At 41.3% G+C, this 23,405-nt stretch overlaps 3 protein-coding genes across 27 annotated transcripts in view; 2 read left to right on the top strand and 1 right to left on the bottom strand.

Moving 5' to 3' along the window:
- Positions 1-18,705, top strand: part of LOC144316409 (complement receptor type 1-like) — a 65,287-nt gene extending 46,582 nt beyond the window's left edge. For 2 of the 3 annotated variants that reach the window (XM_077902265.1, XM_077902266.1), the window contains 6 exons: positions 1,323-1,499; positions 2,467-2,652; positions 6,990-7,013; positions 7,998-8,070; positions 12,887-12,988; positions 16,613-18,705. In XM_077902265.1, the coding sequence (XP_077758391.1) occupies positions 1,323-1,499; positions 2,467-2,652; positions 6,990-7,013; positions 7,998-8,070; positions 12,887-12,988; positions 16,613-16,625 (575 nt within the window). In that variant the 3' untranslated portion in view covers positions 16,626-18,705. Of the gene's footprint in view, positions 1-1,322; positions 1,500-2,466; positions 2,653-6,989; positions 7,014-7,997; positions 8,071-11,693; positions 12,989-16,612 lie in introns of all 3 variants that reach the window. The other variant, XR_013382366.1, reaches the window with a different exon arrangement.
- The window catches only part of LOC144316412 (uncharacterized), a 96,207-nt gene that overhangs the window by 23,517 nt on the left and 49,285 nt on the right, over positions 1-23,405 (bottom strand). For 13 of the 18 annotated variants that reach the window (XM_077902278.1, XM_077902279.1, XM_077902284.1 and 10 more), the window contains 2 exons: positions 17,874-17,969; positions 15,873-16,017 (listed from right to left, as the gene is read on the bottom strand). In XM_077902278.1, the coding sequence (XP_077758404.1) occupies positions 15,873-16,017; positions 17,874-17,969 (241 nt within the window). The other 5 variants (XR_013382372.1, XR_013382371.1, XR_013382373.1 and 2 more) reach the window with 5 other exon arrangements.
- The window catches only part of LOC144316410 (membrane cofactor protein-like), a 31,759-nt gene continuing 29,524 nt past the window's right edge, over positions 21,171-23,405 (top strand). For 4 of the 6 annotated variants that reach the window (XR_013382368.1, XR_013382367.1, XM_077902268.1 and 1 more), the window contains exon 1: positions 21,172-21,361. Coding sequence is in view for 3 of the 6 variants with exons in the window: in XM_077902268.1 (XP_077758394.1) it covers positions 21,244-21,361 (118 nt within the window). In the remaining 3 variants the exon portion in view is untranslated. Of the gene's footprint in view, positions 21,362-22,282; positions 22,424-23,405 lie in introns of those variants that run through there. The other 2 variants (XM_077902270.1, XM_077902271.1) reach the window with 2 other exon arrangements.

The raw sequence follows: 23,405 nt of genomic DNA, 5'->3' as shown, positions 1-23,405 counted from the left end.
CATACAGGTTCTAGATGTTCTATGCTGTGTCCCATTTGTTGGTACTCTGATGACCCTTCCTGCAGGTGTGAGGAATGTGGAAGAGTGAGAAGAGGTGGAGAGTGAGGAGAATCAGCAAGGCTCAGAACTTATAGAGAATATTTTCAAAGCACTAGAACAAATGCCAAAGAAAATACTTTTTCGTGTCATCTCTATTAAAAGTTGTATTTAGGGTTGCCTGGGTGGCTCAGTCAGTTGAGTGGCTGATTCTTAATTTCATCTCAGGTCTCAATCTCGGGGCTGTGGGTTTGGCCAAGTTCAACTCCCTGTTGGGTTGGAGCCTACTTAAAAAAAAAAAAGGGGGATCCCTGGGTGGCGCAGCGGTTTGGCACCTGCCTTTGGCCCAGGGCGTGATCCTGGGATCGAATCCCACGTCCGGCTCCCGGTGCATGAAGCCTGCTTCTCCCTCTGCCTGTGTCTCTGCCTCTCTCTCTCTCTCTGTGTGTGACTATTATAAGTAAATAAAAGTTAAAAAAATAAAATCTTTAAAAAAAAAGAAAAAAGTTGTTTTTATATTCGATAGATGAGTGTGGGGAACAAAAAGCACATGTTGATAGCTTCAGATTTGATGCTATAGAAACAAAGAAACTCTGATGTAGGCATTTGTACTCCTTTTCTTACTTCTAAGTATTCTGCTCAGCCCCTGACAGCATTTTGTTGACGCTTTGTCTCACTTTTAGCAAGGAGGACTCAAGATACCTTAGAGAAGTAGAGATCAAGGTTATGCGCTTGGCCACTCATCCTTTTACATATTAGTCTGCTGTTAAATGATAGTGCCTGACAATTGGGGGCTCATTTGTGGCTGTGATTGTCCACATAGGCTCCGTGCCCCAGTGAGGACAGACAACACTGTGTGTAGGGCCTAGTGGTATTCCCATCTGATGCGGTTTGCAGGTAGAGAATACAGATGATTCTGTTTGAAGGGGGAGAGGTCTACATTTAAAGCATTAGTCTTCCCACTGATAGGTAAATAAGTAGCGCTTTGGGGCCTGTCCTGACTTGGGTCTTCCTGTGTCTCTAATAGTTAGAAATCTTATTAGATGTGTTGGCATATTTGTATTTCTTTGATTTTTTTTTTTTTTAGATTTTATTTATTTATTCATGAGAGACACAGAGAGAGAGGCAGAGACATAGAGGGAGAAGCAGGCTCCCTGCAGGACTTGATCCCAGGACCCCATTATCATGCCCTGAGCTGAAAGCAGATGCTCAACCACTGGGCCACCCAGGTACCCCAGTATTTAACTGAATATCTTTTCTTGTATTTGGGGGCATCTTGTTCTTAGCATGCCCATATCCACCCAAGATCCACAACGGGCATTACATTGGAAGACATGTGTCTCCATATCTTCCTGGGATGATCGTCAGCTATGCTTGTGATCCAGGCTACTTGTTGGTGGGAAGAGCCTTCATATTCTGCACCTACCAGGGAACCTGGAGCCAATTTGATCATTATTGCAAAGGTATTTCTTATTCTTGCTGGGTTTTTTAATGGAAAATTGACGCATGAGACTGATAAGGCTGGAAAGATTGTGATATGAGTGTTGGTAGAGGGGGGTTGGAAAGCAGAAAAAAAAAGACAGGAAGGAGGCTGCCCAAGGATTCTCAGCTCTATCAAATTAGTGAAAGAACTGATGGGATTTCCAGGAACACAGGAGACGTTAAACACCAATTTAAAATGCTTTGCAGGCTTTTAACTAGTAATATATCTCAGCTCCAAAGGACCTCAGGGGATCACAAGTGGTCCTCACAAATACCTTAAATAAGATACGAGAAGCACTTTCTTGTGAGGAAAACTGAAGCATGGAATAAAGTTGAGAGCAATTAATTTCTGGAATTACGGAACAGGGGTCCTCATTATAATTTCCATGACCAAAGGTGAAGTGCTTATTTCATCTCTTCCCTAGAACAAATGCCAGGAACTACTTCCTTTATTCCTGTTTGCAAAACTGGTATCTGAATTTAGAATCATGATTTACAATCTTCTTTGTTCTATGAATAGAAATGAGCCAGAAACATGCATTTAATCAAGAAGCAAAATACCAGTATCTGTTGTACAGCTACAAGGGAGTTAATGTGATATACCTGTTTCCTTCTGGTGTGACTGAAGTGGTTCCAGGGTTAGAACATGGTTATCCTAACTCCCAATCTTTCCACAACTTTCCAGTTGCAGAGTTGTCAACAATTAAAAGTGGATGTGTGTCATACGTTGCATACTCTCTTGCTTTACCCAAGAAATTAAAGTCAGAGGATTTAAAATCTTAAGATGTTGGGTGGGTGTCAATAGTTCTTGATTGAAAACAGGACTCCTCTTGACTCCTCTTCGCTGAAGACAAAGTAGTTCAGGATCATAGAGCCCTCCATTTGGTAAGTTTTCAACTAACAATTAACAATAAAATCTCTATTTTCTTCTGATTTTTCTAATTTCAGAGATAAAATGTATCCTCCCAGAGTTTATGAATGGAATCCAGAAGAAGTTGCACATGAGAAAAGTATACCACTATGGAGATAATGTAACTTTTGAGTGTGAAGTTGGGTATACTCTAAAAGGCAGTCGCCAGAGTCAGTGTCAGGTGGATGACACATGGAACCCTCCTCTGGCCGTATGTACATCGAGTAAGTGCAGCTGCAAGACATGTAGGTCCTTCCTTAGTCATTGTTCCTATTCATTCATTCATCTCTACCATCATTGAATGTGGTGTGATGCTTATGGTACCTGCTAAGCGCTAAGGAGTACAGGAGGAGCTCCTAGTTCTTCCAGAAAGCCCTTAGCCATGCAAGTAAGGCAAGCTTTATTCTCGCATTGCTCTCAAATGCATTCATCTCTCCTCAGGACTCCCTCTGAAACTTCTCTGTTTATATTACTCTATTGTTGATTGCATGGCGTAGTAATGATTTGTTTGGAGCCTGTGTTCCTTAAAAGTCAGGAGTAGTGCAGGCCTTCAATATTTCAACATGAGTGAGGTGTTGCGCACTCTGTGGCAACACGATCAGGGTCCCGAGGGTAAGGGGATGAGGAAAATAAAAGTAAAGAGATGGGGACAGGAGGAACACAGTGGATGACATCCAAGCAGTGCCAGCTTTATTCAAGGTTCTACAACATTATATAGCATGAGCAAAACAAAGCTAAGAAGGTATCTATTTTTAGCATGTTTGTGAAACCCTCCAAAGCACCCCTTTTTCAGCATGCAAGACAGACCCACTGGTGCCAGAAGACCTTGGTAAATAGGTAAGCTTGTTGCTCCAGATGTGCATACTTCAAAGGAATATTAGATATGGTTAACAGACCAGCAAGGACAGCACAGACCCTTATTTACATTTATGACCGGGCCAGGATAAATTCTATCTATTGTGTTATGTGGGCGATCACGTACAAGTGAGCTCTGAGAACCACTGCTCAAGCCCTTTCTCAAGCATCAACCAATTATTCACCCTTTAGGCTCCCGAGCCTTTTTTTTTTTTTAATTTTTATTTATTTATGATAGTCACACAGAGAGAGAGAGAGAGAGAGAGAGAGAGAGAGAGAGGCAGAGACACAGGCAGAGGGAGAAGCAGGCTCCATGCACCGGGAGCCCGACGTGGGATTCGATCCCGGGTCTCCAGGATTGTGCCCTGGGCCAAAGGCAGGCGCCAAACCACCGCGCCACCCAGGGATCCCTCCCGAGCCTTTTGAGTGAATGAGGGACACAAGTCCGGGCCTGGTTTGGTTCAGTTACTCCAGGTAGTCCGTGCTCGCACACAGTGAGGAACACTTTCCAAGGTGCAGAGACAAGCAGGTGGTGTCCCTCACTGGTGTAGGCCACAGGGTTTTAAGTTGGTACAGCTGGATAGAGCAGATTTAGAAATCATGTATCTTAAATTGCACATGAGTCAAATCATATGGTATTTGTCTTCCTCTGGCTTATTTTTCTTAGTGTAATACCATCTAATTCCATCCACGTTGTTGCAAATGGCAAGATTTCATTCTTTTTGATGGCTGAATAATATTCCATTATATATATATGGATTATATATTACATATATATATATGGATTATATATTACATATATATGCTGATGATATAAAGATGATCATATGCTATATATATAATATAAACATCTTTTTTATCCATTTAAGAACAAAACAGATGAACATAGGGGAAGGGAAGGAAAAACAAAATAAGATAAAATCAGAGAGGGAGGCAAACCATAAGTGGCTTTTAACTCTGGGGAACAACCTGAGGGTTGCTGGAGGGGAGGAGTGTGGGGGGATGGGGTAACTGGGTGATGGGGAGGGACTGAGGAGGGCACTTGATGTAATGAGCACTGGGTGTTGTATTCAGCTAATGAATCATTAACTCTGCCCCTGAAACTAATAACACACTATATGCTAACTAAATTAAATGTAAATGTAAAAATTATTAAACAAAAAAGAAATCATGTATCATTGAGTTCCATAGAAGAGTAGCCCTCTGCTGGCAACTAGAGAGTGATATAAGATAGTGATGTAAGATAACTTTAAACTCGTACACACCAAGTTGCTGATGAACAAAATTAACAATGTATAATCATCCTTAATTGAAATTAGTGCTACATGATTGAATACTAAGATTGTTCAAGATCTTTTTTTTGTAGTTAATCCCTTAAACATGTTAACCAAGCTGACTCACATATTTCCGAATTATGAATTTGACACTCCTTTAAAGTCAAATTATATTTGCTTCTTTGGAAAAAAACCTCACTGTTGAACTGACTGGATGCCTTTAGAGTATTCTGAAGATGTGGCTGTGAGAGAGAGAAAATTTGCATAATTGGAGGAGCAACCCTATCACATAGCAAAGCAAAACATAAAGCCACAATATATAAGTCACTTTATGCCAGCACAAAAAATAAACTTATTTTTATAAAGTGGAACAAAATGGATGTTAATAAAATAAAGGCTATTATAAAAAATAAAAGTACCTTACAGATAAAATGTAGTAACAGACACCAATTCCTGGGAAAGGAAAAGATGATCATATGCTATAGGTAGCACTGAAGAAAATTTAGACCCTTTCATTTTATAATAATTACCAAATTAAATAAAGAGTTAGAAGTTTGAAAAGTGAACATGGAAAAGCTAAGGTAAAACATAAAAAAAAAGATATTTACGAAACAGCTAGAAGACCAACTTTTTGAACTTTCTGATAGCAGAGAGAAAATCATAAAATGTCAACAAAATTGACTTAGAATTTATGTACTTTAAAAAGTAAACTAGAAGACACCAGCCAGATGAGAAATATGTACAAATATAATGGAGGGTTAATAGTGTTATCATGTAAATAGTAGTCACAGTGGTTGTGATGATTGTACAAGTTGACACATTGAGCACTTAATCCCACTGCTGAAATATTAGAGAGATTCTATCATTATATAAAAACTTAGATCATGGGAAAATGTCCTGGAAAGGAATGTACCAGAACATTTCAGGATATTTTTTTTAAAAATCAGTGGTTCTCAGCCAAAGCGATTTTGCTCTCCAGAGAACACTGGCAAAGAAGAAAAAAAAAAGACAAGAAATCACTTGATGCTTCCTCAGTGAATACTGATTATAACCAGAATTTTCGAGTTCTTACATCCTGAGACTTCATTTCATATATGCCCTAGGAAGAGAAGTCCACTAAAAAAAATGAGACACATTCTTAACAATACAGGAGAAAATTACAGGGACTCTTATTTTTACTTCACATATTTCTGTATTATTTGATACTATTACATTTGTGATGAAGAAAAATATATATATATTTTAAGCAATAAACACAAATATCCATCTATTAGTGCTTCCGATAGGACAAGCACTTCTTTGAGTCCTTTACATTTGTTCTTTTAATTTTATGAGTTCTTGAGCAAGTTCATGATTATACCCCCCCAAAGTTGTCCCATTAAGTGGTTTTCAAGATTAAGTGGGGAGAAATATATCTGTACATTTATATAAATATATAGATATATAAAAGCTCCAAGAGGTCAGGAATTTTTGCCTATTTCACTTCTGTGTCCCCCAGTACCCAGAAATAGCTCATATGTGCTCAATAAATGTTTAGGGAATGAATGATCTTATAAGTTAGATGTACTGTGATCTCTACTATACAGATAAGATATATGAGATACAGAGAAATCAACTAGCATGGCAAATATATGGCTACTTAGGAAAAAAAAAAAAAAAGGATTTTTAAAAGAGCCAATATGACTCCAAGGACTTGCACCCTCTTCTATCATTCTATCTTCTTTAAGATTTTATTTATTCATGAGAGACACACAGAGAGAGGCAAAGACATAAGCAGAAGAAGAGGCCGGCTCCCTGCATGGAGCCTGTTGTGGGACTCCATCCCAGGACCCTGAGATCACGAGCTGAGCCAAAGGCAGTGCTCAAACACCAAGCCACCCAGGTCCCCCTATCATTCTATTATGATTCTTTTTAAAGCTGACAAGCTGAAAGAGACAGAAGTAGAATTAGTCCTAGAAAAGTAAGATTGATTTAAGGCTCTCTAGTCCCTGAAAACCTATTACAGGCATCCTGAAATAATAGCTTCCAGAAATAGCTTTCTGGAACTGAATGTAGAAAAAGGTAGTTAGGCAGGCATACTCTGCCCAGGAACCTGGAGAAATGTACACAATTTTAGGACAGTTTCACCAAGAAAAAAATTTTCAGGGTATTAGGATAATGTGTGATATTTTTCTTTTATACAGTTTTACAAATTCTCTGCTGAAATTGTTATTGTATGATAAAATTTTAAGTTAAAAAGAAAAAAACACATACTTTGCTGAGTGCACAATATAAAAGTTGTTGTGTGAGGGAGACCGATGGCTTTTTATATTAGAAAAACAGTAGACTGTATGCTGAAAAGAAATCAGGATGAATCGTCCCCGGCTGAAAGCTCCTGTTTGATCATGCTGCATGTCACACTTGTGTCATCCTGGCTTTTGTCTTCCCTTCAGGCACACGGGATGCTCTCACAACTGGTAAGTTTTGAGAAGGGTTTGATGAGGAGCTCTAGCACCTTTCACAGTAAGTATTCACTTACAATGAAAGAAATGTAAAATGAGAGATCAACATCTCTTACAATTCCAGCTGGAAGGAAAGAAAGTCCAAATTCAGGCCACAGTGTGGCAAGATTGGCATCCCTACAGGCATGTAGAGTGAGTGTCCTTTATGGAAGTTTCTTAAAACTAAAAAAAAAAAAAGGATTTTATTTATTTATTCATAAGAGACACAGAGGGAGAGTCAGAGGGAGAAGCAGGCTCCCTGTGGGGAGCCCAATATGGGACTCGATCCCAGGACCCCAGAATCACGCCAAGCCAAAGGCAGACATGCAACCACTGAGCCACCCAAGTGCCCCCTTTATGGAAGTATCTATGCTGGCTTTGAATTGTTACAAATGAATAAGCATCCTTCCTTTTCTAATGGAGCTGGAGAGCACAACTTCCTCTTCGGTTGATAACCCCGGAAGCTTCTCGGAATGGTAGACTTGCACAAAGTGGAAGCCACAGAGACCCATTTCCTAAGCCCATTTCTGTGACCTGCCTACATAAGAGGAGTGGTTTGGGGGTAGACTTTGCTACCTAGAAGAACCTGTGCCTGTGTCTTACACGAGACAGGAGTTCCAGGTCCTGGGGTGCCAGAGGCAGGAGCTCCAGTGCTGTTCTCACCTATTTGCTGAAAGGCTGCTCTGCTCACCCCTTATGTAGTAAGGACTAATGCACTAGATTAAACCAGGAGCAGAGGGTAACTCTTAAAGGAAAGCCTGTGTGAGATGTTTCTTAAAGTACATTTTAAAATATATATAAATAAAATAAATAAAAAATTTAGCAATGTATATAATAAAAAGACATTTATAGTTACATATAAAAAACTCACTGGCAACCACTAGGGGGGCTAGATATTTAGAGTTTAAAACCTATGGGTTATATTTTCCATGCATTCAGTGACCCTGTTTTACCGCCTAGGCCTTGTCTTTGGTGTGATCTTTCTCTTACTCATCATTGTTTCCTGTTGCATAATTATAAAGCACAGAAAACGGTAAGTACAGCCATATTCTTCTAGAAAATGTCTACAACTGTACCTACCTCTTCTTGAAAGCCAAAGAGAAGTAAAAGAAAACTTAAAACCTAAAAAAATAAAACACTACTACATAAACAGATAACTTAATTATAAAGAAGGCTCTAGATGTACATTATAGATAGAGAAGTATTCACACCAAAAGAAATATATATAATAAGAACATCTAAAAGAAAAAAAAAAAAGCTTAGGATTTTAAGAAGGACTCAAGTTTTTCAAAAGAGAAAATAAGCAGAAGGAACTTTTCCAAAGGTGGTGGTGAGGCAGTTCACATCCCACCTTGGCTCTGACCTGTATATACAGACCTTATCAAGGCACTAGAAGTTAGGGTGTCCACTGGCTGTCACCTATAGGTTGCCAGTGTGGAGAAACTGAGACTTGCTTTGGAGTATTAAAAAAAAACAAAACAAAACTTTTAAAACATCACTTACTTTTTAAACTTAGATGAAGATCTAAATAAAGCAGCATTTTGACTTTGGGAAAAGAATGTCTACAGCTTTTGTACTATTTAATTACAATAAAAACAGTGGGTCAAACTCAATGAGATCAATGTTAAAAGCTTGAACAGCAAATTCTACACCCATGAGAAAAATAGTTTAGAACTTAAGTGAACAGTTTCCTATAGCAAACATTGTAAGCAAGCACAGTCTCCTAAAGCAGCTTTATAGAAATTGAAATTTTGGTATTTCCACAGAGGATGCCAATCCAATGTAAAGTTTTTAAAAAGCAGAATATCATAGCAGAACTTCTTGCAAACAATCTGTCATTCCCTCCCTCTGCTCTACACTGGGCCTTCCCATGCTCTATTAAAGTATTTGTCTCCTTGGTCTATCCTATACTCCTCAATATTCCTCTCCCTGGACAATGAGCTTTTTGTGAGCAGGGACTACCTATAGGCACTCAAAATCATCTTTTGGGTGATTTCTTTTTAATTGAGGTATAACTGACATGTAACATTAGTTCTAGGTGTGCAACATAATTATTTGGTATTTGTAATACATTGCAAAATGATAACCACAGTAAGTGTAGTTAAAAAATAATTGTTTAATGATTTTTTACTTCTACTGGTAGTCAAGATTAATAAGAATAGAAACCGCCAATACATTTGCTTACAAAATACTTTACCATTTATTGTCTTCTCCAGTTCCCAACTCTGTGAGGTAGGTAGGCCCAATAATATTGTTATGCTAAAGCAGAGAAGACTGAAGGGTACGGAAATTCAGTGACTTGCTTAAAAATCACCCCAGCAGGAGGCTGTTCAGGTGTAGGGCTTCAGTCCTGATGATTGGACTCAGAATCCTGAAACCCTTTGACTACCTAGAAATCATTTCAGCCACTTGTTTCTGAATCTGATTCTGTATTACCCAAAACTACATATGGTACAAAGGTGGAATATTTCCTTTTTTCTTTCAATATTTTTCCCCATCTATTTTAATGATTTTTTTTTTAAAGTAACACTGGTACATTAGGCCGGTATCCTTCTATAGAGAATAGCAAGCAATCTCTTCCTTTTCACTCTATTCTGAGTTATTAACCTCTAAGAAAATTACAGTATTTCTGTAAGGGGTTCTGTTCTTATCAGGCTCTTCATTTGGCCTTATCTGGTTTACTGAAGACTTAGGGAACTCCACTCACACAGACTTAGAAGTTCTTTCTGTGACTTTTAAAAATCATTAGTGATAGGTACTTTTAGACTCTGAAGATCATGTAGATCAGAGCAAATTATAGTTTGGTTTGGGTCACTATTCATTGTCAAAGTTCATTTGGATGCTTTAATTATGTTTGATAAATAATGTTCATTGAAAATGCTTTATTTTCAGATGCTTAATGGGGCAAATACTCAGGTGAATTTTTTCATGCTTAATCTCAGGCTAAAATATAACGGTTATTTGTAAAGTTTGAATAATATTCTGTTTACTCATCTTGAGTGACAGTATGTTTACAGGTTGAAATTGTTCATTTGTGATTAAAAAAACCTCATTGGCTTGGTATTTCACTAGTGAAAAAAATGCTATTATCTGCACGCGTGGCATTTTACTGTGTATTTACTCTAGCAGTACTTTACACAATTGTTAAGGTAAGTCATGCCTTGATCACTGAAGAAAAATACTATTAGGCTCCTCCATCCAGAGCCCATTCATCCTTGCCTCTTGTTTCTGCCTCAGATCCACTGCCTTTTCTATATAGCCTTCCTGTCCATAAGACAGCACTTTAAAGTCCTTGTTAGTATAATGCTTGGTACGACAAAACTATTAAGGCCTCTCATTGCAAAGGCTCCCTGTTTTCCTATGTTCACCTTACCCACTGTATTAGAAATACCTGTCTTTCCTTCTGTGGGTACCTTAACTACACATACAGAACACTTCACTTTTTTTTTTTTTTAATTTTAGAGATTTATTTATTTATTTATTTACTTACTTACTTACTTATGATAGAGAGAGAGAGAGGCAGAGACACAGGAGGAGGGAGAAGCAGGCTCCATGCCGGGAGCCTGATGTGGGACTCGATCCCGGGACTCCAGGATCACACCCTTGGCCAAAGGCAGGCGCTAAACCGCTGAGCCACCCAGGGATCCCCGAACACTTCACTTTTAACTCCTGGTCACTATATATGTGTTTTCCCCACAACAAGCAATTCTGTGACATCAGCTAGGTGTCCTACAATTTAACTTAATTCAATTCTAAAACTTCCAAGAAATAATGTCAGATCCCACAGTTAAGAAAACAGTTCAAGACTATTCCCACCCTACTTTACATGCCAATCTCAAGTACAACTTGTCACCTGTGTTTCTGACAGAATGGACTATAAATCTGAAGTTCCCATGAACCCCTCCTGAGTTTGATTTAATTTGCTAGAGCGGTTCATAGAACTCAGAGAAACATTTACTTCTGTTTATCCATTTATTAAATGCTATGATAATGCATATAATGAACAGCCAGATGGAAGAAATACATGTGTAGTCTGGAAGGGTCCCAAGCACAGGAGCTTCTGTCCCCAAGGAGATGGGGTGCATTATTCTTCCTATACATGGATACTTCTGCATACTAGAAAGCTCTCTGAACACTATATCTTTGGGATTTTATGGAAGCTTGTTCATGTAGGCATGATCAATTATTAATACCATTTCAAGCCCTTCTCCCCCCTCTGGAGGATAGGGGATGGGGCTGAAAATTCCAACCTTCTAATCTTGGCTTGGTTGTTCTAGTGACCAATGAGCCATCAGGTGCCATCCAAAGCCCACCCAGAGTCACCTCATTTGCTTTTTTTTTTTTTTTCCAGTGGGCTCTAGGCCCAACATGAAGCTTGAACCCACAACCCTGAGGGACCAGAGTTGCATGCTTTTACCACGTGAGCTAGCCAGGTAGTCCCCCAGAGTCACCTCTTTTGAAAAAAAGATTTTCCTAGGGCTCTTATCACTAGCCTTTAGAAGGGTTTTAGAATTACATCAGAGATGGGGTCAAAAAATAAATATTAAAACAACAGAGCATCCTAGTGCTCATATCACTGAAACTATATAAGCATTTCAGGGACCTGTGTCTGGTATCAAGGGAAGAAAGTAATACATATTTTCTATTATCTCGTAGCCACCATCAATCAACTGGATAGCCATTTATTCAACATACACTAAGGTTGTATTTTCTCACACCTCAATGTACCACTTACATCCAAGACCACTTTTAGGCTGTTCCTCAGCTAAGCAATCATTGCTTCTTGGAAGCCCCCCAAGAACAACTGTCGGTACAACCCTCTACCTCTTCCTCATGCATGGATCTCAGGTTTGCCCTTCCTCATCCTGTGACCACTTTGGCTCCTGACTCCCAGTTTTCCTCCTTGTCTAGAGGGATATCCTTGTTCTAATTTCCAAGAAAAGGTAAAAGAGTAAGTAAATAGGAAGTACTGGTAAGTGGTGGAATGAGTTAGCTCTTTGTGCTTCCTCCCTAAAGTCCCTATTATCTAAAACATATTTGAAATCTCACGGTACTGGCACTGAATCATTTATCATTTCATTTATGTAGAATCAAGTGCTTACTTAACCCTGAAAAAGGCAGAGATCATGAGCTTTGCAGTCAGTAAGAGATGTGTTCACATCACTTACTAGTATGAAACCCTCAGCAGGACACTTACCTTCTCAAAACCTCAGTTTCCTTGTCTGTAAAATAGAGATAATCATTCTGACCTCACTTAGCATAGTGCCTCATTTAGGATGAAGGTCAGAAAATGTTAGCTATTGTTATTTACACGTGACTGTTATTGGCATTTAGAAGGGATTAAATCCTTGGAATTATTCTCAGTCCTCATATGCCTCATGACTAGGACCACTGCTCTCCACACCATGGTGTTAATTGTACAGAAAACAGAACTTTTCAAGTTCTGTCTTTTGCTAAAGTGGAAGAAGGAAGCCTTATGTAAGATCGCTGTACAGAGCTTATGACCTTGCCAGGCTTAAATGTCACAATCGGGCAGTAAATGATTATTTACCAGTCAGAATTACTCTGGAAATAAGTGTTGTTTTAAGGCATGGACACCTGTCTATAAGAATTCAGAGTCTTCTGACAATGTACAGGATGGTTTTCACATTTCAAAACTTCTGAGTTTTGACTTAGTCCTGAAAGGTGGGATTTGGTTATGTGTTCCTTTTACATATCTTGCAAAGACTTTAGAAACTTGAGTCAAATTCTACCCTAAATTTCAAGATGAAAGCTGCTGGCTAATTTTCCCCAAGACTGAAATACATATAACTAAGATATTTTCCTGTTTTTCTTCCTCTGCCAATTAGCACCAATACAGATGAAAAACCTAAAGAGAATATCCATTTAAGTCCTCAAGAAGACAGCGGCATACAACCTCAAACTCTGCAAACAAATCAGGAAAACAGCAGGTACCTACTGTACATATCGAATTCATAATGTTGTCAGGAACTCAAATACTGAAAAATGAGAACAGGATTTGCACATGATGATGCTCTAGTTGCATCACTGGTACCAGGGGAGTTAGAAAGTACTTCAGGAAGTGGAAAGGCCTTGGTGGTTGTTTTTCTTGGGACTCTGGTTGCTTCCAGGGAGTTGGGTGAGGACTGTCAGCGCTGTGCCCAGGCACTGTTTTCACAAAGCTTTCCACAGGTTTGTGCAGTGATGCCACGAACCTTTGAGAAGGAAGCTTTCGTTTTCCTTGTGGAACCCACGCATTTGCCACTTGGGTGTGCCTCCCGGTCCCCCATTTCCCTTCAATGTGCAGGGTCACCTCAGGATCCTGAGGAGACTCTGGACTTCCCCTCCTCTGCTTCCCCACTCTCCCTGAATTCTCTGCCACAGCTGGCCTCCTGACTGCTCTGTCTTTTCTATCTGCCCCCCACAGAGGCTTGTCACACCTCATCCCTGTATTCCAGGAATTCAGATACCAGCTTACTAGCATAGCTGTTGTCCTGAATGTTCAGCTGTTTGCTACAGGATTGGGGTGAAAGGGAAATTATACAACCCAAAGTGGCACACAACTTAGAACTGAATATTAGAAATCCTTGAACTAAAAAGTAATTGTTTTGCAAATAAAGATTTACTGGAACACAGTCTCACTCACTGTTAGCCTATTTATTGCTTTCTTGCTGTAATCCTTGGAATTATTGTCAGTCCTCATATGCAGTTGAATGGAAGCCACAGAAAGCAAGACTGGGTGGCATACAGAGGCAAAATATTTACTATCTGGTCCTTAAGAAGAAAAGTGCCAAACCCTGAACTGTGTCATGTGATCAGGATTTTCTCACTGCTTAGTCCTCCTTGTAGGCCTTGGCTTTCCACCCTTTCCCTAGGCCTCTCTCACATTAGACACATGTTAGTTTTGTTAAAATCTTCAATGTATTCTCAGGGTACCTATTTTGATTTGGTTTTCTGATAAATTCAAAATGCCATTTTTCTTTTTCATGCAGGGCAATTCGCCCAGTCCTTGTTTATACTCTGGCTGTGCCCTAGTATCGTAAAACATCTATCCAGTTCCTTAGGACAGGGTCAGAAACACCAGCACCAAAAGCCCATAAAGGGGATTAGGTCCACTCCTGTAGAAAGCAGAAGCAAAAGTATCACATTTTTAAATAAACGTCCTCTTTCCCATATATCAATGTATGCTAATTTAAACCTGGTAGTTTATATCTACAAACTTGTCAGAAATCTTAAATTCAACAAAGGACAGTAGAACAGCTATGGAAAAAGGTAATGGGGTAGGAGAGGCATTCTATAGTTAATCAAGATAGAGGCATTTCAGATCTTCTAAGCAAACATAGAGGGTATGGTTGACTTTTTCCTAAATAGAATGTTTGAATCCCTAGGTTTATTATCTCACTTGTACTCACTTTGCCTTTGTTGAAGAACTTGTTCTTCACAACTGTTTATGGAAGCAACTGAAATCCGCATTGCTTTTTAAAAATTCAGAATTGCTAATTAACTTTTTGAAGCTTTAATGACCATCCAGCCTGATTCTTCTCAAAAGAGTATTTGCATATACCCTAGAAAGCTTGACTCCTATATCCATAGGGTATAGAAGTCCTGAGATAAGAATGACATGACTCTCAAGGAGTTTTTTTCTAATGTTATTCCAATGGTTTGAAGGGAAAACAGCATTATATTAACACAAATAAATACATATGGGAACAGAAGTCAAACAATGTAGGAGATTTTAAGATAAAATAAGACAGAGAATATTATGCGTTCAGGGATGTTTTGCCTTATGCTCCAAGACCCTTGGACTGATGCATTTCTTTTACTATTATGGAAAAGCTGAGCGAAACTGATTACAGCCAGCTGTGCTGCCACCAAATATAAACACACAAAATAAACACTGCCCATTGTGAGGGAAATGGTTGTCTTTACACAAGTGCATTTAAAAACAATACACAAGAGTATTTAAAATATCTTTTGATTTCTCCTCAGTCCTGCCAGGTTACCTACCTAAACACTTGACCACTTTTCTTCCAATCAAACTTGCATTAACCCACCTCACAATTCATTCACCCAAGATTCTCTCCCAAAGTGCTCTGGTCCAAAGTAATGTCTGTTTTTGGAACTAATAGCACCTACTGTCTATGCCATTTTTAAAAATAATTTCTTTTATAAGTAATATGTGCTTTGGAAAATAGAGAAGATACAGAAAATTATAAAGAATAGAAAAATTACCTGTAATAGCTTCCATCCATCTAATGGCTAGTATTCTTAGGCTTCATCACATACTTTACCGTTACAAGGTTATACATTGAAATGATATTGACTGTATAATATTAAATCTAATTTGGTATCCATCAAATGACAACCATTCATGTATCATTAAAAACCATATACAAACTTATATCCCAAGGTATTCAATATTTCATTTATGGTTACCTATTAGCACTATTGCATTCATTCACTTGCTCATTCTTCAAACATTAATCAATGTACCAATACTGTACCAATGTGTTTTCTTTACCACGCTAAATTGCTTATGAGTAAGGACCCCCTTTCAAATTTCTCCAATCTCTAAGTATAGACTTAATCAAATGAGAAGAGTACAGTAAATACTTGAGAATAAATTGATCAGAGTTTCATATATCCTCAACTTTTTTGAAATGTCCTTTTATATCAAGGTATATGTCAAATTGTGTACATTGACTATATCAACTTTTAATAAAATGGGAGGAACTCATTAATGAATTAGTTTCCAATCTCCTCCTAAGACTGGAATTTTTCCCAAAGAAGAAAGGTTGATCATGTGGTAGACCAGAAGTGAGTCACAGTCTGTACCTTGCTTAAGACGTGGGCACCCAAACCAGGTACAAGGACAGAGAGGGTGATACAGGTAAAGAGGCAGATTACAAAGACACCGATGCAAGCTGAAGGACGTGAGAACGTTGAAAGATGATGCAGGTAACACATAATGTTGGGAAGCCTTGTGAGATAGAAAGAGAAAAATGATGAGGCATCAGGTGGCAAGAATAACAGGGGTGTCAGCTGAGCTGATGAGCCTCAAGAGGGGTCTGTCCCCTGGCCTTAAGGAAGAGGAGAGGTTCCAGCAGGGCCAGAGAAGGGTCTGGACGTCTTAGACTATCCAACATCTTTTTTCAGTCTTGACTGTGTTAGGGAAGCAGGACATGCTCTCTGAGGCTGACCCTCCTCCAAACTGCCAGCTCCTGTTTACTTTCCCCTGCCATGACATGGCTCAGAAACAAGAGGCAGAAATTTTTTGTGCATTATGAGGAATCTATATTTCTGGAACAAGGCTTAACACTGAGAACACGCTTCTTTTGACAAAAAAGGCAATGAGGAAAGGTCAACTTATTCCTTAATCTCTCTCTTACCTACTCAGTGTCTCAATATTTTCTTGTGTCCTACCTAGCACCACTAAGGAGGGCATAAACACTTCTTCTAAACTCAGACTTATGTGTCATGCTAGTAATCATGATTTTAAGCAGTAAATTCGGGGGGGGGGGGTGTTCACTTGTCACTCATGCTGTCACCTGAATAAAAATATCCTGTTATTTCAGTGCCCTTCCTTGAGAAAGTACTCTCACGCTGGAGAACATCTTGAATTAAAATGTTGTTGGAAAGGAGCTAATTCAACAGAGGAAGATGTGAAACTCGTAACTTCTTGGAAGTGACCTCACAGAGATACAAACATGTGCACCTGAAGATGCTGAAGTGCTCCCAGGAGCTGGTAAAGGCTCCCCTCCTCTCAGCTTGGATACTGTCACTCCATGTGCTCTTTCCTTGTGCGGGAAGCACACGTCATCTAGTTAGGAGAAAAGTCTGCACCAAGGCTATATAGACTCAATCACTTAAAAGAAGAAGGTGTCACTTAAGATTTCTGTTTACAAGTCTGTTCATCACCTTTCTTATTTTCAAATGCTCATGCTATAAAATGGGCTCGTAACAAGAATATCAAAATCCAGGATGAAGATATGAAAAACAAATAAGTCACATACAATACTACTCAGTGATAACTGCTGTCAATATTTGATTCATTTTCTGCTAACCTTTCTTCATAGATGTTTATTTTTTTATACACAGGTCTTTCTTACTTTTTCTGTAGAGCAAAATCTCCTATTAGATCAGAGTAAAATCTAGCCAGATCAGTTTTTATGTTCTTTAGGGAAGGAAGTATTTTCTGTTGATTACAAAGGCAGTATGGGCAGCCTCGGTGGCTCAGCGGTGTAGTGCCGCCTTTAGCACAGGGCCTGATCCTGGAGACCTGGGATCCAACCCGCGTCGGGCTCCCTGCATGGAATCTGCTTATATCTCTGCCTCTCTCTCACTGTCTCTCATGAATGAATAAATAAAATCTTAAAAAAAAAAAAAAAGGCATTAAGTGAATCTGGGAGAGAGGTTTTCAGGAGAAACATTTTAAACAATGAGCTTTGGATATTTCCTAAGCTCTATTTCAAAATCAATTTGAACTATGTTCCATATAAAAAATACTATTTTAAATAAAAGAAGTTTCATTATAAAAGGAAGGGACTTAGTTGTGTGTAGACTCAGAACACATCAATAAATTAAGAAACCATGACTTTTAAGAATTGCAAAATTAACATACAAGTAAGTATAGAACTAAGTGGCCCTGGATTCCCACACTGGTTCACATACTTACAGATCAAAAATTTATTTAGTATGGTATCATGGGTCGTGCTAATGATCTAGAGAATATCAGAGCCCTTCTGGATATTTAACAATAGGTTTGCATATGACTACTGCTAACCACTGTACAATTTGGGTTTAGGTGGCTTTTAGAGTCTAGTCTGTCACACTTACCTTGAAAACATACAGAATGAACTGCACATCAACTTGAAGTTTTCTTTAAAATCAGGAAGATAGAAAAAAACAGGAGCAGCAAAGTCAACTGACAAACTAGGAGGAAAAAATTACAACTTGTATCACAGACAAGCATAACTGGCATATTTGGAGAGTTAAAAGTTTAAAGGCCAACCCTCCCCACCCTACTTGCCTTAAATAGACAAAGGACATACCGCCAAGCCACCAAGAGAGAGGCAGGTCACCCATGAATATATGAAAAGATCCTCAATGGTTTTGCTTGTTGAAACTTAGGGAAATCTAGTAGGTCTTGAGTGTCTGAAGAAGTACACTTTAAAGGAGGGCTAGAAATTAACTGCTGGCAATTGGACTTTCTTAGAATTAAAATTCCCTATCACAAGAAAAAAATATAGGTTCCTCTTTCTTCCCAGAATGCAGTAGGTCAGTGAGTACTGTGATTAACTGGTATCTGATGCCTGGGAATTGAATTTAAAGAAATTCATGAGATTCTTTGGTCTGTGACATCAGTGATACATGGGAACTGCTGTATATACTAACACAGGCAAAATACTGAATTGCCTACTTTCATTTGTGTCGCTGAGCAATTCTGTTAGCCTCTGGCCTTCCATTTTTCATCTGAACGTAGGGCTGGACCAACTAGTCTCCAAAGCTATTATTACTGCTAACAATCTAACTTTTCTTCTAGTTTCCTTTTTGTATACTTTACACTTAAGTGTGACGTAATTTCAAGTCTATGCCGTTTAAATAAAATGTTCTGTGTCCACTTGTATAACAGGGAAGGAATAAAAGATTTTTTTTCTTTCTAAATCTATGCCGGTATATGGTTTGTAATGTGTTTACTTTTTGAAGCCTTTCAAAGCCAAGCGGAAACAAAATGTTCCTTCGGAGACAGGCCCTCCTTTCTGGACATGAATGTGTTCAGAATCCTGTGTAGGGTGAGGTTTACCATTGGAATGCTCTTGCTGGTAACAGCTGAGTATGGCCAACCGGCTGGCAGGTGTGTACCAGGTACAAATAGAGGCGGCACCACTTCAGGGCCAACATCAAAATGATGGCTTAAAATTATCCTGTGTTTAGTCATTCTTTTTCAGGTTTTCAGATACCTAATGTGTAATTCACCAGGACACTAAAAGCTCTGTCTCAGAGTACTCACAGGCTCATTCATGCTGCTACTGCCACCTCTGAGAAGCATGATGTAAACACGAATGTAGGAGGCCAAGTCTCATCCAACATTGTGATTTCTTTTACAGAAGTTGGCCTGTTTGATGACATCCCCACACATCTACCTCAGCCGTACTGCCATTCATAAAGGAGATCTAGCACATAGCTCAAAACCTGGTGTACACACAGGCATATTCTCCATGCTCTTTTTCACTCTGGCAGCGTGACAAAATCTTCAGGGGCAGTTGCAGGAAAACAGGAGCCTTTACTGCCCTACATCACTCAAAGCCTTGACTCGTTTATTTTTTTTAAAGACTTTATTTATGATGGTGGGGAATGTGCACGCACAAATCTGGGGGGCGGGGGGTGGGGGGAGAGGTAGAGGGAGACGGAGAAGCAGGCTCTGCACTGAGCAGGGCGCCTGATGTGGGCTTGATCCCAGGACCCTGGGATTATGACCTAAGCTGAAGGCAGATGCTTAATGGACCGAGCCGCCCAGGCGCCACCCCCAAAGCCTTGACTCTTGAGTTTTATTCCTGTCAAGGCTACAGGATGTTCATTGTCAACACTCGGTCTTTGAACTAAGTCACTAAAATGATCTCAAGGCTAAGAGACAGACAGTACCTCCACTTCATATCATAGTTTGCCCTGCTTGATACAGGAGTGTTTTCTGTGTGTAGACAGTTGTAGTTCCCTCCTTTCCAGGCAAGCCCCACTTTGTTCCTAGTGTCTAAAATTATTAAAATCTCTCAGAACTTTCTCTGCATTTCTTTGGTAAATCCATGCTGGGGGAAATTGGCAGAGACACGTTAGATGCATCCGACAGCAACACCTGTTTATTTCATACTGTATTCAGAGGCATTTATTATGCACCTACGACAGACCTACAACTTTCTTAGCACTAGAGCTACAGAAGAAAACTCTATCCCTGTCTCATGGATATGAAAAAAAGTTTTCTTTTCCAGAAAAATAGGGAACAGGGCTCAGAACCTTTTGAAAGGAGCCTTAATTGATTCAAATGAAAATAAATCAATGTGAGAGTCTTCAATTATTTTTAGAATGGTTGATCAACCCCAGGTATATATTTTACTGATTGAAAGAAAGTTCCAGTAAAACCCCAATTCTTAAATGTAATCAAGCTTTTGTAACTAGGAAACCAAACAGCAGGTGTATTATCCCATCTTCTAATTTAGTCATGAGGAAAAAAAAAAAAAAAAAAGAAAGAAACAAAAGCCAACCTCTAAAGTAGTAGAAATGGTTGGGAAAATGTTTTCATCTCACTGAAATGTAGTCTTTCTTCATTCCCCGCTTGATTTTCCACTGAGAGGCTGTTTCACCAGAAAAGGTCTCCCTCCTGCGGAGCAACTTTTTTTTTTTTGGATTTTATTTATTTATTCATGAGAGACACCGAGAGGGAGGGCGGGAGGGAGCGAGCGAGCGAGCCAGCGACACAGGCAGAGGGAGGCGCAGGCTCCCCGAGGGCGCCCGACGCGGGACTCGATCCGGGGTCTCCGGGGTCACGCCCCGGGCTGCAGGCGGCGTCCACCGCCGGGCCCCGCCCCCCCGGGCGCCACGCCCTTACCTTCTCCTCAGGGAAGCGCTCCCTTGCCGCGGGCAGGAGGCCGCCCTCCGCCGCCTCGACGACCCCGCTGCCTGGGCTCCGCGCTCTCCCCTCGGCGCGCCCTTCCGCCCCGGCCCCGGACGACGGCGGCGACGGCCCCGCCCGCTCCGCGGCCCTTCCCGCCCTTCCCGAGCCCGGGCGGCGCGCTGGCCGAGCTCCCGAAGCCGCCGGGGGCCTCCGCTCGGCGCGCACACGGGGTCGCCGCGGGACGAGGCCCAGGGGCCCGGCGACCCGGGGGCGCGACGCCAGCACGCGCGCGCCGGCCGCGGAGGCCTCTGGGTCCCACGGCCCGGCCCCGCCCCCGGCCGCCCGCGGGCCCCGCCCCTTCCGCGAAGGCGAGCCGCTTCCGCCCAGGCCCCGCCCACGCCCCGCCCAGGCTCCGCCCCGATCCCGCCGGGCCCCGCCCACTTTCCGCCCTGGGCACGCCCCTATCTCGCCCTGGCCACGCCCCGCCGTTGCGCACCTGCCTGGGGATAACCTGGGGTGGGGGGATTGTGGCGTGGGGTGCCAGTCCTCGGGGAGGAGTCCTCCTGGCCGGCTCGTAGGCTCCCGCTGGGCACCTGCAAGATGAAGGCGTCCCGCGCACCGCGCACCTGCTGTCCCTGCTGCCCGGAGAAGCGCTTTTCTTGGCGCTTGGTCGGCATCCTTTTGGTGGCCCCAGTGCTCCTGCTTTCTCTAAACTGTGGTAAGAGCCTGGAGAGGTTATGCCCTCTGGCCCTCAGCTGGAGCGGGTCCGGGGAGCTGGCCGGATGTACCCAGGGCCCTGGAGCTTTGCGTCCTTGACCTCCTGATCCTGATTTCACTATTGATCTGTTTGCACGCACACAAATACAAGCACAAACTGTTTTGCTCACTGTTAGAACCCACACAGTGGCAGTCAAGACAAGGATGCTAAGACTGATTGACAATGGCAGACAAAACATACTGCTAGCGAATACATAACCCAAGAGAAGTGCTCTGGAGGAAAGGAGCTTGATTCTCCGATAGCATTTAACAAGGACTAGTTAAAGGCAGAGAAAATCTTTCACTAAAACTGGCCAAACTCTTCCTCTGTGGGATTCTGTACTTACTATTCCCTCAGACTTGCAATATTCTCCTCCGGCCCTTTGTATATAAGGCTCCTTCCTCTCATTCAAGCTCAATTGAGAGGTCACATGTCACCCCCTCTCTGACCACCCTATCTCAGACACACACACTCCAGCTCAGATCCCTCCCTGATGGGGAGACACTCTTGCCAAACTGCTTGCTCTCCCCACTAGAATGCAGAGAGCTCTCTGTCTTGTCACACTTGTCATTCAAAATGCCCAGCTTTTTGCTCAGTATCAACAGTCTTGTATAACTTTTAAGTATCAGAAAATAAAATATAATATTCAGCTGAGGCTTATATAGAGTACCAGCGAAAGGTTCTTTAAAGACCCAGGTTTAGGGTGGCCTTTCTGTGGTGCCTAAGCTAAGGCGGGGCAGCTGATGTCAGAAAGGCTCTGTCTCCTACTGTTTATGTAGACTCTGCGGTGCCCACAATACTCTCCTCTTGCTTGTTACTGGTGGGTAGGGGCCGGTGGCAATAAAAAGAAAGCAAAAAGAAAAAAAAAAGTTTTTAAAAAGGATCAAGTTGAGGTTAGCCATGGAGCTAACAATGAAGGAGACCATGAATATTGTTTGGAGGAGAGGAAATACAATGAATAGGGTGACAATTGGAAGGTCACAGATACTTAGGAATGCGGAAAAGGAAGTTGCAGGTTCACAGGTAAAATCAGGATAGGTATGAAATTAGAGAAAGCCCAAATGAGGCCTCATTATGTCGGCAGGGAAATACGGAAATAGAGTACACATGTCCATTTTGAAGCAGCTCCCACGCCCAGAAGCAGGTTTGTAAGCAGACAGTGTTGTGCCTGGAGGCTCGCCATCTCCAAGGCACTCAGTTGCCAGCTGCGTGAGATCGCAGAAGGGAACATTGGTCCAGTTTGGGACCAGTCCTACTCTTCCAGAAGGAGTCTCTGCCTCAGTGGACAAAACCCACCATCTCCTGTTGTGAGTGGTGTCTTTAGGTCTTTCCTTTCTCTCTAATGAAGAAGCCAAGATCCCTAAGTGCTTGCTTACAGGGCAGTTTCTTGGTCTCCTTCCTCTGCAGATTATAAAGCAGAGAGATCAGTCCTTATCTGACCAATTGCTAGGTTACCAGAATACTGGGAGATAGGCAACAGAAGAAATTGCATGGCCAGATCTTTCTCCAGTGCATGAAACTTAAAGATGATTATTTTCAATATTAGATGCATCTCAGTGTATTCTTCAGCATGGTGTTCTGTTTGACTGCGGTGGCCCTTTGATCACCAGATGTTTTGCCTAGCCCCTCCAAGGGACATCCTGTGCTTGGTGTTAGGGCTGCATGTGTGAATGGAGTCAGCCAGGGGGACTATTAAACACAAAAACTTGTGATAGTGACTGAAAGATCCATGCTGCAGACAGTCCAAGAGGAGGGGACTGGGCACTGCCTCCCGGGGAAGTGGAAAATGCTTACTAGAGGAGCAGTTGACTGGGTTCAGTGTTAAGAAGTCAGGGGTTGAGCAGTAGCCACAGCTGAGCAGGAAGGAAGGGTGTTCAGAGCAGAGGGAGCAGTGTGATTGATCAGAGGCTTGGACATATAACATGGCTGGGGCATTCGATGACTGCAGAGCTACCCGGTGTGGCAGCAGGAGGACAAGGGAGGCAAGAGAGAGCCCGAGGACTAG

Source organism: Canis aureus, chromosome 6 (assembly GCF_053574225.1).
Source record: "Canis aureus isolate CA01 chromosome 6, VMU_Caureus_v.1.0, whole genome shotgun sequence".
In the NCBI taxonomy this organism is placed as follows: Eukaryota; Metazoa; Chordata; class Mammalia; order Carnivora; family Canidae; genus Canis; species Canis aureus.
Note: the sequence above shows the minus strand (reverse complement) of the source record. Positions and strands in the feature narration are given on the sequence as shown.